This window comes from Haplochromis burtoni, unplaced genomic scaffold (genome assembly GCF_018398535.1).
Source record: "Haplochromis burtoni strain Fernald_Lab_line unplaced genomic scaffold, NCSU_Asbu1 Contig_709, whole genome shotgun sequence".
NCBI classification, from domain to species: domain Eukaryota; kingdom Metazoa; phylum Chordata; class Actinopteri; order Cichliformes; family Cichlidae; genus Haplochromis; species Haplochromis burtoni.
The window spans coordinates 129,758-141,289 of record NW_024583070.1 but is presented as its reverse complement, the minus strand read 5'-3'; the positions used below and the strand labels follow the sequence as shown (position 1 = coordinate 141,289).

General features: G+C 42.9%; 1 protein-coding gene across 1 annotated transcript; it reads left to right on the top strand.

The window, feature by feature from the left end:
• Positions 1–2,803: 2,803 nt before the first annotated feature.
• On the top strand, positions 2,804–8,858 carry ccnd1 (cyclin D1). Its single transcript, XM_005949757.3, has 5 exons — positions 2,804–3,403; positions 4,716–4,931; positions 5,542–5,701; positions 5,877–6,025; positions 6,103–8,858. Exons 1-5 carry the CDS (start codon positions 3,206–3,208, stop codon positions 6,256–6,258), a joined length of 879 nt encoding a protein of 292 aa, XP_005949819.1. The 5' UTR covers positions 2,804–3,205; the 3' UTR covers positions 6,259–8,858.
• The last annotated feature ends 2,674 nt before the right edge of the window (positions 8,859–11,532 follow it).

Below are 11,532 nucleotides of genomic sequence, written 5' to 3'. Positions count from 1 at the left end.
CTCTGTGTGAGGCAAGCCTTCTCACACACAAACACACATTATTACTTCAAAGCTTTGATTCCTCGTCACAGACGGATAGATATTAACTTTGCTGTAAGTGAACCGACTGCACTACAAAAATGTTCAACATGCACCAGACCAAAGTTTCTGAGTATGCCACAGTTATGCAAAAATTGCACAGAATAGGAAAGATAATCAACCACACACGAGTAAAAGAAAATCTCAGAAAAACACACCACATCACAGACAAAAGTTTACCTCAATGTGGCACATCTAGGTGTGCAATAGTATGACTGTGTTATCTATGAGCATGCATATTAATGTGAAGGAATACGGCCTCATACAGTTCATCTCTAAAGGTTTCAGCATTATGCAAAAAGTGCCCCACATGACAGAAAGCTGAGAAGTACAAATGGCATGGGGGAGGGTGTGAGTTGGAGGACAGAAATGAGCACACACACGCAGATACACAGACACTCTGTAAATGCACCAACGTATTTCCATCACCTTCAGCGTCTGTATCATTGATTAATAAATATCTGCATACAGTTTCAATTACAGGGTTCGTTGTGAATTTGTATACTTCTGGGAAACTAATAAATGCCAGTTTACTGCATCATTAGCTAAAAGAATATCCACATCTCACATTGCAATGTTGAAGAACGTGATCAACACAAACATGTGATGGGGCCGTCATTTACCCATGCTTAACCTCTCCACTAATTATCATGAAAGGCCTGGTCATTGTGTTTAATCTTGCTGATAAACACCCCAACAGATGAGTTTGGTTATATGTGTCAACAGAGAGTTAAAGATGGATATCTTATGCCACACGTCCTGCCAAAGATGACGTTCAAGAGAATGGGTGGATGCCATTAATAGTTTATTGCTATATGTTTGAATCCACATTATCAAGCCGTGGCCTTGATATGGTAAATTGCATATAGCAATGGGCTATATGCCATGGGCTGTGCAGTAGTGGGATAGTCTGAATCAGTACGTATGCTGGTGTCATGTCACCCTCCACTGTCCCTTTAAACACCCCTCCCTGTTACCATAAAGCTGCTAGAAGAGCCTCACAGCAAAAGTCACATGCTCCAGCTCTCTTTGTTTCCCTGAGAAAACCCGTATCTGACTGTGCACGAGGGGCTGAAGAGACACAAATGGCTGTCAGTGAAGCAGACTACAATCATTCATCAGTTTTATTAGCATCTGTGTCTGCAGAGTATACATATTAACAACGTGGACTTGAATGACATCATGGTAAAAATACGACATAAAACAATGATAAAAGCTTTACAGGTGACATGCACACACTATAAATAAAACGGTAAAGCTCAAATTGGTAACCAGCAATTCACCACTGAAATGGATTACTAGCATGATTCAGTTACAAAGCAGCTACAATAAAACAACAATACAGAGTATAATATATATTAAAGTATACAGCAAAGGCCAGTGTGTTTTCTAAAGTGGAAGTAATACACAAATAAGTGTTTGAAAAAAGAGCCAATCTGTGAAACATTTCTGAATAGATGGATACAGGTTTTACACAACAGAATCATTTATTCGTACATTTATACGCTCATTCGAAGCCACAGCAGAGTGCAGGTACGCTCCTAATGTGACTTCTTGCTTTGTCCACGGAGGTGAAGCCTGCTTCAGGCATTACGGTACCCACTAGCTCAGACAGGAATTTCAGGAATGTGAAAAGCTCCAATGCATATTGAAAATAGATTAAAATGTGCACAGAGTGCCCATTAAATTTTTAACTTAAGCAGCTAAATACACTTTCATAGTTTTCATCAAGCTGCAAAAGTCCGAATATACATCTCTGCATGGCTCCATTAATAACTTGATCTAAATTGTTTCCTGGTGGTTCTGGTGAACAAAATACCGTCGGTAGTAAACGTCTGTATTGTTTATTTTAAAAGACTGTGTCAAAGGACTTTGATTGGATTATCAATAGCAATGTCAAGTTTTCCAGTGCACTGAACTTTTCCCTACATGAAAAGATACACCAACATCTGCCTAGTAACAGCAATTCCTCCCATTGGTTTAACGCCAGTCTCCTCCCGTTTGTGTGTGTGTGTGTGTGTGTGTGTGTGTGTGTGTGTGTGTGTGTGTGTGTGTGTGTGTGTGAGAGAGAGAGTCAGGAAAGTCTTTAATCTTGACTATTTTCCTAACATTTTATTATACTGAGGTACACACACACATATAAATATATGATTACACTGTTCAGTGCTAACAGAATTGTACTGAAGCTATTCAGTTAAATTCAGTTTGATTTAAGCAGCCCTAATTCTCAACAACAGTCACCTCGGGGTGCTTTATATGGTAAAGTAAAGACCCTACAATAATACAATGTATGTGCTGCTAAAGAAAAAAAGAAACTGGCCTTTAAGTCAGCTGATAATAGAGCTATGATTATTATAGCCTGATCTGGGAAACTCTTTCCAGTGTTCTCCCATGCTAGATGGAGTCAGAGAAGTGAATGACTAAAGCAGCAACTCACTGTTGTCCCACGTGCTCACCTTATGTTTGCTCAGAGCTTCTGCTTTCATTCAGTCACAGACAGAGGAAGTACAATATGAAAAGAGAGGGCTGTGAGCCTCTATCGCCCCCTACTGATAACAAGCAACCACCCCCTGGCATATCCTTTCCAAAAGGGACAGACGTCTCCCTGACCCCGGACCTCCCACCTCCTCTTTAGAAGGTACCAGGCTATAGGAGGAGGGGGGAGAGACGCGAGGAGGGAGGTCTTCCCTTCTCTTTCTTATATATATGTATAGCGCTATAATAGAATCCCTTCCTCGCGCGCTCTTTTGCAGACTGCTTATCTCTTTGATCCGACCCCCTGCCGCCTCTGCCCACCCCCAACACTTAACAACAGCTGACGTCATCTCCTCCGCCGTGCGTGTTCGCTGATAAACTTTGTGTGTGTTCTCGTGCGTGTTTGGTGAGCGCGAGGCAGGGGTTTTTGTCTCGCAGTGCGAAGTGGTTTGTTCCAGAGGGCTGGCGCACACAGTCGGAGTAACAGCACGCAGCAGCGGCAGCCCAGTAAGAAGAAAGTGGCGAGAAAAGTAGCTGGCTGTGGGTTTCTGTGCTCCGGCGTCTTCTTACTGTTACACGGTGACGTCTTAACCCGGAGATAGGAAAGTTTTATCGGCAGTGATAAATATACTCAAAGCAGAATTAGCCTACTATGGAGGACCAGCTGCTGTGCTGTGAGGTGGACTCAATCAGGAGAGCTTACCAGGACGTCAACCTGCTCAATGACCGAGTTCTACACACCATGCTCAAGGCCGAAGAAAACTACTTGCCTTCGCCAAACTACTTCAAGTGTGTTCAGAAAGAAATTGTACCAAAAATGCGAAAAATAGTTGCCACCTGGATGTTGGAGGTTGGTTTATTTGACTTTAACTTTTTGCTTCCAACTCCCCGACAGCGTGTCGCTTGCTTAACCTCTGTGTACACCCGAAGGTGGCATATTGGTCGTTATATGAAAGTTGTGCGGCTCCGTCTGCTATTTTACTGTGCATGTTACATAAAGGCTCTGAAAAGTCCCGATGAGTGCTGGGTGGTCCTTCACCTATTAAGCGGAGATCGGCCTCTCGCTTTCCACCACGAGTCGGCTGCCTTTCTTAGTTATTCCTTTGGATTCCGCATGTTTTTGCTTCTTGCATTAAATGTTGACGAGATCGGAAAAAATATTCCGAAATAACAGCAATGTACACGTATGCAGTCTGCTCTGTGCCAGTATTATGCGCCATCTTTGTTGTCGTACAGGAGGAAGATTTTAATATCTTTAAAAATCAATAATGTCAACAGAAATGACAATAACTTTGTAATATCGGAAAGAAATGCCTGTATAAGATGAGACTGCTCCAGGGTGCCTGCTGGCGCTCGTTTAGCTGCTGTCCGCTGCTAAACTTTGTTGTGCTTGCCGACAGTCCGGGCTGCGTGTGAAGGTCGCCACGAAAAATGGATATTCTTAGAAAGCGTAAAATGAAGAAATGACATTTTGGAGTCGGCTTTAATACTTGAGATGTTTTTAAACATTTACGTGTAGTTTTGGAATGAATTCTGTGCCGTCTTGTATTTTTTATTAATTTTTGAAATTGTGCATCTGGGCGCCGGGGGAAGTGCTGCCTGCAACACGTGAAAGCCCGTCGCAAAAAACATTTTCTTTTGAATTCACTTGGACTGCAGTCGGGTACATTTCTGTCCCATCCGATTAGTCATTCGATAAGGATCATTTACATCCTATTTTAACACGGCCAGATAATTTTTAAATATTTCTAAATATTTTTTGAAAAGATGACGAAGTTGAAATTGGAGTGTGGAACTTGCATGGACGCCACCTTTGTGTCTCAGTCAGAACTGACTGCAAACTAATTCTCGGCTGCTTTCTGTGCTGAACACTCCAAACCACGTAATAAATACATTGCGTGTGAACTTGCCATTATTCCGGTGTGGGCTGAAATTACGTTTTGTTTTTTTAAATAGAGTGGTGAGGAAATTGAAACAACTCAAACATATTTAATGTGCAGACTGTAATTTGTTCTAATGTCGTTTGTCGTCAGTGCGGCTCTTGAACGCAAACAGCTGTGCACGGATTAAGACGCAGAGACAAAGACTCCGCAATGCACATGAGTTGGAAGTTCCTGGAACCGAGCAAAAGCATACTCTAATAGCTTTGTCTACCCTCCCAGGTCTGCGAGGAACAGAAATGTGAGGAGGAGGTTTTTCCGCTCGCTATGAACTACTTGGACAGATTTCTATCAGTTGAGGCCACCAGGAAAACAAGACTACAGCTGCTCGGAGCCACATGCATGTTTCTAGCATCAAAAATGAAGGAGACTGTGCCCTTAACGGCGGAGAAACTCTGTATTTACACGGACAACTCGGTCCTGCCCGGGGAACTGCTGGTAATTGACTTCTGCACACTTGGATGTTGCATAACACATACAGCACAATATGCACTGAACAGTATACCTAATGTTTGCAGTTTATCTGGTTAGTGTCACCGTGGTGGGTGGGAGGGAGGAAACTGTATTGAAATGACGTTGAACTAAGAGCAGAAATGTGCAGCAGTGTCTGAATGGCTGCGGATGACTTTCCCATGGTGGCTGGAGGCCGCTCTGATTTCATGAATGGTTTCAGTGGCTGCCAAGAAAAAACTGGTTCACAGCAACACCTAGTGGTCATAGGACAGACCTGCACATGCTTGCCAATAACCAACATTGGCTCCAGTCAGTCTCAGTCTTCTTCTATTGTGTGCTCCCCTTCAAAGGAGCATATCTCAATTATTCATGTTCCTACACTGCAGCATATGTTTTTGTGGATGACTGTGTTTGTATACATTTGGACGGGATGGGGACACAGAAACTTGATGTCAAATGTCATTTTAAGAAAAAGCAGATTAGATAAAACTTTTAAAACCTAAAATAACTTCTAGAATAAATACATGTCACCACAGACACTTGTACTGTATACGGATCAGTTTGAGTGACTCCCTCTGTTCTGCTCCGTCCACAGCAAATGGAGCTGCTGGTTCTCAACAAGCTCAAGTGGGATCTGGCTTCAGTAACTCCTCATGACTTCATCGAGCACTTCCTGTCCAAGCTGAAGATCTATCCCTCCACCAAGCTGATCCTCAGGAAACATGCCCAGACCTTTGTGGCACTGTGTGCTACAGGTGTGACATGAACTTTGTCCTTAATGCAAGTGTGTGTGTGTGTGTGTGTGTGTGTGTGTGTGTGTGGGTGTGTGTGTGTGTGTGTGTGTGTAAACAGATTCTGAGTTTCTCAGGTTAGCAATGAGCGTGCAGTTTTTTTTCATCCCTGGAAAACTTTGTTGTGCTGTTTTAACAGATGTCAACTTCATTGCCAGCCCTCCCTCAATGGTGGCAGCAGGGAGTGTAGCAGCAGCTGTTCAAGGGCTCTACCTGAAGAGCCAAGATGCGTCCTTGTCTTCCCAGAACCTCACTAACTTCCTGTCGCAGGTCATTCGTAGCGACCCGGTATGGAAACGTTTTGTCACTTATTTGATGTTTGCAGTGCAATTGGTCTTGACTCAGTCTCAATTCTGTGCTTGCAGGACTGCTTGCGGTCATGTCAGGAGCAGATAGAGTCTCTGCTGGAGTCTAGCCTGCGACAGGCACAACAGCACAATGGCACAACAGAAACTAAACGAGTTGACGAGGACGCGGACTTGTCCTGCACCCCAACAGACGTCAGAGACATCAACATCTGAGGCGACCCGGACCTACGTCGCACAATGAGCAGTGATGGAGGGAAAGTTGTCAGAGGGTGGTAACGGGCGGACCAGGGATGGGGCACCCCACTTGAACTCCCTCCCTCCCTTCCTCCTCCAGCGTGTCACTCAGATGCCTGCTGTCCACTACGGCTGCCAAGATAGGATGCTCACCATGCTCACCCCTGTCACATGTCCTGCCAGCGTCCCCTCCCAGGCCAGGAAAAGAAATGAACTCTACAGAGATGTACCAGAGAGAACAGACACTGAATATCAATGAGCTCTGTGGGGCTGGAGCTGAAGCCACAGAGGCAAATGTTTTTCTTATTCCCTCACACGTTAATTAGGAATCTTTCAATTAAAGCAGACTGAGCATGCCTACTAAAACATCCCAAAGTGTCATGTACAGTAGGTTCTCATAGTCTGTCATCAGGGCTTCACGTGAAAGCAAGAGGCTCGTCTTTTACTTCGTTTTCTGTTATGTCGGAATGCTTTAGAGTTCCTGCCCAAGTTTCCATGTTTGTCTTGTAGTGCAGACACTCATATACCCTGCTTGCTTATATTTAGTCACTTTATTATGTATCATTTTAAACCTCTCAGTTAGTTAGTTTTATGCTTCTGTTCTTCAAAGCTTGTTTGTTTGTTTGTTTGTCTTAAAGCAAACGTAGGGTGAGATGCTCACATTCTATCACCCTTAAAGACTTTGGACTGCTATTGTAAGGTTTGGACTAGGGAAATTCTTTGGTCAATCTTTGATTTTTGCTTTACCCATTTACCTGTTATTTGATAAAATCAAATATAAACAGAGCAGTCCACAGTCTGTTCTTTCTCTGTGTAGTTAGACGTAATTCATTCCAACTTTGTTTTCTAAAGAAAAGCACTTTTGGTCAGTGATGCTGGCTCAGCTAAAAGTCACAGTGATAGTTTGTAAAACAATATGAAAACAGTCTTTTGATGATGGAGAGTGTGGGGAGTACTTGCTGACAGTTACACCCAGTTATGCCTGGATCTGATTCATGGTGTGGGACACAGAATTGAGCACTGTGGCAGAAACTGAAAGCTGCTCAGCACCGTGGCTCGCTGTAGCTGCCTTCCAGTTCTCAGTGTTTCATACAGGTAGAGCTGCTCTGACGTCATGATTTTATAGGTTTAAATGTGTGCAAAGCCAAATGTTAAAGGCCCAGAGCTAAACGTAAAAAGTACTATTTTAATAGTTCAAATCATTTTTGTATAGTAAAACATATTATTTATCTTTGTAGGTTCATGCTGACCATGGCTTCATGAGCTGATGTTAAATTCAAGCTTATTTCTTCCTCCAGAACAGGTCAAACTGCAACTAGTCTCTGTAATTCTTCTCCATTGCTGTAGCCCAGCTCACATACGTGTCATAGATTATGAGGGCAATGAAGCTTAAAAAAAGAGAGTGGTGAAAATATTAACTTGATTTTGCACAAACCTAAAAGACGTGGTCTGCGTTTTTTGGGACTTGCCTAGAGGAAAAAGGGAAGCGAAGCCAGCAAAAGAAGTGGCAAAAAGTTTGAGGGCTCACCAATGGGGTGCGTCTTACTGCTGTATATTTCATACAAGGGCTCCTACACAGCACGGGGATGTTGTCATGTTCAGGTTGATATATACTTTATACATACGGATGGACAGATTACCATGAGCAAGGAGAGCTCTCTACTACATGGAGTCAAAGCGTGGGAAACGTGAGTTCTGTGAGCATGTCACACTGTGTAGGAACCTTGTAAAATAGGTTTCTGATTGTACATTAAGGATAGAGTAGGAGAGAAACACTCCTTGTATTCCGCTGCTATAGAAAATAAATTCCAGCTACATGTTTAAAAAATTGATTAAAAACCATGCTTTTCTCCTGTTTGCTGCTACATTTTGGTTGTTTTATACATATGTCGATATAATGCCATTTTAGGATTGAACTTTCTCATAGAAATTGTTATTGACATCCTCATTTGTTTATTTTTCTTGTGTATTCTATGTGATCTTTTTTTGTTCATAACTACAGAAAAATTTTCCATAATATTCCAAAAACAAGGAAAAATGAGACAATGTACAGAAATGCTTTGATCCACAATACCTCATGTGACAGTCAACAACTATCTCTAATTTGTAGTCTTTTTTTTTTTTTTTTCCATTTAGTTATATTCTATTCTACTTGTTGGTTCAGTGCCTACTAGCTGCATAAACCTATTTGAGGTGAAGCATCTGCAATGGAAACCAGCGAGTCCAGGGCATGCTTTGATACTGGTGCCATAACAGAAAATGGGATATGTATAACTCTGTTGAGTGCTAAGCTGTCTCGGTGAAAGAGACTTTATCTTTCCTTTTAGGCCCATAGTGGCCTTCCTTTCCCCTTTTTATATTTATATACAAGAAAAAGCTTTTTGCTCCAACTGTCAGTGAGTTGATTTGAATTTGTATGTAGATTCAGTGTCATGCTCAGTAAGCCATAGACTGTTTTAATGTTTTCACAAATCATTCCACACATTTGTGTCTGCTTCATGCCAGTTTTTTGCAACTGGAACGGTGTATTCATCCTTGTGTTGACAACACAATAAAAACATTAGATGGAATCTGGAAAACTGGTTGCCTGTTTTGGTCCAGAGGAGCTCAAACCTGCTCACTATAACTGAATGTGTTTTTGCAAGACTGAACAATATATTAAATGGAGTGATTCTTCTATAGCACTTTTCTACTCTACCTGAGTACTTGGCGCTTTATTCAGCATGCCTCATTCATAAAAGCACTATGCTTTTTCTACGGCGTGCTTTCTAACATTTCTACTGTGATGGATGCATCAAAGAGCACCTTGGGGTTACCAGAGTCTGCCTTTTAAAGGATATTTAAAAGGCAGACTGGAGCAGCCAGGAATCAGACTACCGAACTTTCAATTAGTCGATGACCTACTCTACCTATACCAAACACATTAATACACGTCACAAGTGTGTAATATAGTTTTTAAGGGTTGCAGAGTAATTTCTTTCTTGTTCAGGGATTATTTTTCAGCAGTAGTTTACAGTCTGGCAGTAGGACTGTGTGTGGCATAACTTTCAGTGTTCATTAGCAGCACTCAAAAACAAGCTAGCTACTACTGAAGTTTTGCCTGCTAAAACCATTGATCAAACTCTGGCAGGGTTCATTTTATTTCCACCTCACTCTAAAGCAGAAAGGCATGAGAGATGGAGGCCAGAACTATGAAGACCAGAGCTAAGATTTGTGGCTTAGTAAGATAACTTCAGGGTTAAACTTGGGATTTAGATGTTGCAAAGATAGATCATTTCTTAATAGGCTATGTTGCCATGCTGCAGACCTAACCTGCTCTGTAAAACGTTGTGTTTCAGATAAGAAAATAATAGGTCAAAAATCAGTTCCACTACCATTCCTGAAAGATCCCTTGGACTTTGGCACGTAGACAGTAAGAGTCTAACCATAAACAATAAGTTGATTGATGGGAAGATGGAAGTTGAGATTTCAGTTCTGGAAAAGGTAATCAAAGTAGGTTCAACCGGGATTGAATGTATACACCCACAATTGACAAATGCGATTGCAATGAATATATTATTTCCAAGGCCTGACATGGCTCATGAGTGAGTGAGTCACCCAGGAAGCCCTGGGGACTTTCAATTCAGTTCAGTTCAACTTTAGTTTTAAACTGCCAAACTACAACAACAGTTGTCTTAAGGGGCTTTATATTGTAAGGTAAAGACCCCACAATAATCATCATGATATGATCCTTAAGAGGGAAAGCAATCTGAAATCTGTATAATTGTGTTGTTTACAAACTCGGCCATCTCCAAACGTAGGACCAACAGGATCCTATGATTGGAGGGGAATTCTGAAGTTGGATGAAGTGGTACAGAGTGTTCCCAGCGGGGAGAGGGTAGTGATTGACATAGACCTAAAAAGAACATAAAGGTGAAGGTAACAGGTGAAACATCACACCTGTTCAAACTGAGGTGTTGAGCAGACATGATGTTAAGGGGAGAACTATAGAAAGTCAGATAGTGATGGGATAGAAATGGCTGTGGTGAACATGTACTTCAAGAAGAGGGAGGAACATAGTGTGACTTGTAAAAGTGGAGGATGATGCACACAGGTGAACTACATCTTGTACAGAAGGTGCAATCGGAAAGAGATGGGAGACTACATGGGGTGGGGTGATGTCAGGGGAGACTGTAGCTAGGCAGCATGAGATAGTAGCTGTAGGATGACTTTGGAAATAAAGAAAAGGAAGTGAGTGGAGGTAAAGATTAAATGGTGGACCAAGAGGCTGATGGCAAAGATGGAGAAACTCTGAAAGCCAACGACAGAGGAGACACGGCCAGTGACGGAGACTCTGGGCAATGGGACACCTCAGGCAGTCTTGCAAGTGGCCAGCGGCAGCGAAAGAGACGGAACTCCTCAGGCGGTTTGCCGTGACGGAAGGGATGACCTTCTGGCACAGACAGAGCAGAACGAGATGAAGCAGGACCAAACTGAATACATCCCTCAGGCTCTGGCAGCATGGATGGTGCTGGCTCAGAAACCCACAGCTCCGGTGGCATGGGCGAGCTCAGGACCCTTGGGCTCTGGCCCAAATGGCGATGGGGTTTGGACCCTCTGGCTCTGCAATAGGTCTAGGCTGCTGGGGGATTCCTACGATGCTCTGAGTGTTTCTTCTTCAGTCACCTTTTTAACTCACTGTGTTTATATACTTCTCTGCATGCAAGAATCGGGGTTCAAGAGTGGTATGTTGGTCACATATCCGTCCACCAGGCAACGTAGTGCCATACGAAGTAGGGCAAAAAACAAACTTCAAAGTAGCGCTACGCGTTCAGTGGGAGGCGTGGATGACGAGCAGCGATAAACTTGCGAAAAGCAAGTTATGCCCAACTCCACCGGTGGATTCTGACAGCGTGGAAAAGTGTGAAAACATCCACGATCACCAACGGATTTTGAAGGGCTGGACTGTTGCATGATGGAGAGGAGGACACCGCCACGGCCCTTCTGAGGGTGTTCAACTCTGACTCTGACAACGAGGATTTATTTGATTTTGAAAGTGACAACGAAGGAGAGAAGCGGAGAGTGGATAACGAAGCGATCCTGAGCCTGTTTGTATCCGACACTGGAGGAGAGGACTTTGGTGGTTTTAGTGCGCAGGAAGAAGAGAAAGATGGTGAATGACTGACTTTTCTTCTTGTTAAAGCTGTGTCACTGCACCTGAGCCTAAAAGGTAGTCCGGATCCATTTTTCTGGTGTGCTGTAGGTTACTGTTAT

What these genes read in the sequence shown, in the direction of transcription:
- ccnd1 (XM_005949757.3), top strand. Translation starts at nt 3,206, where the DNA reads ATGGAGGACCAGCTGCTGTGCTGTGAGGTGGACTCAATCAGGAGAGCT. An exon ending in TTGCCACCTGGATGTTGGAG is followed by an intron (nt 3,404 to 4,715) that starts GTTGGTTTATTT and finishes CTACCCTCCCAG; the next exon opens with GTCTGCGAGGAACAGAAATG. An exon ending in AGGTCATTCGTAGCGACCCG is followed by an intron (nt 6,026 to 6,102) that starts GTATGGAAACGT and finishes CTGTGCTTGCAG; the next exon opens with GACTGCTTGCGGTCATGTCA.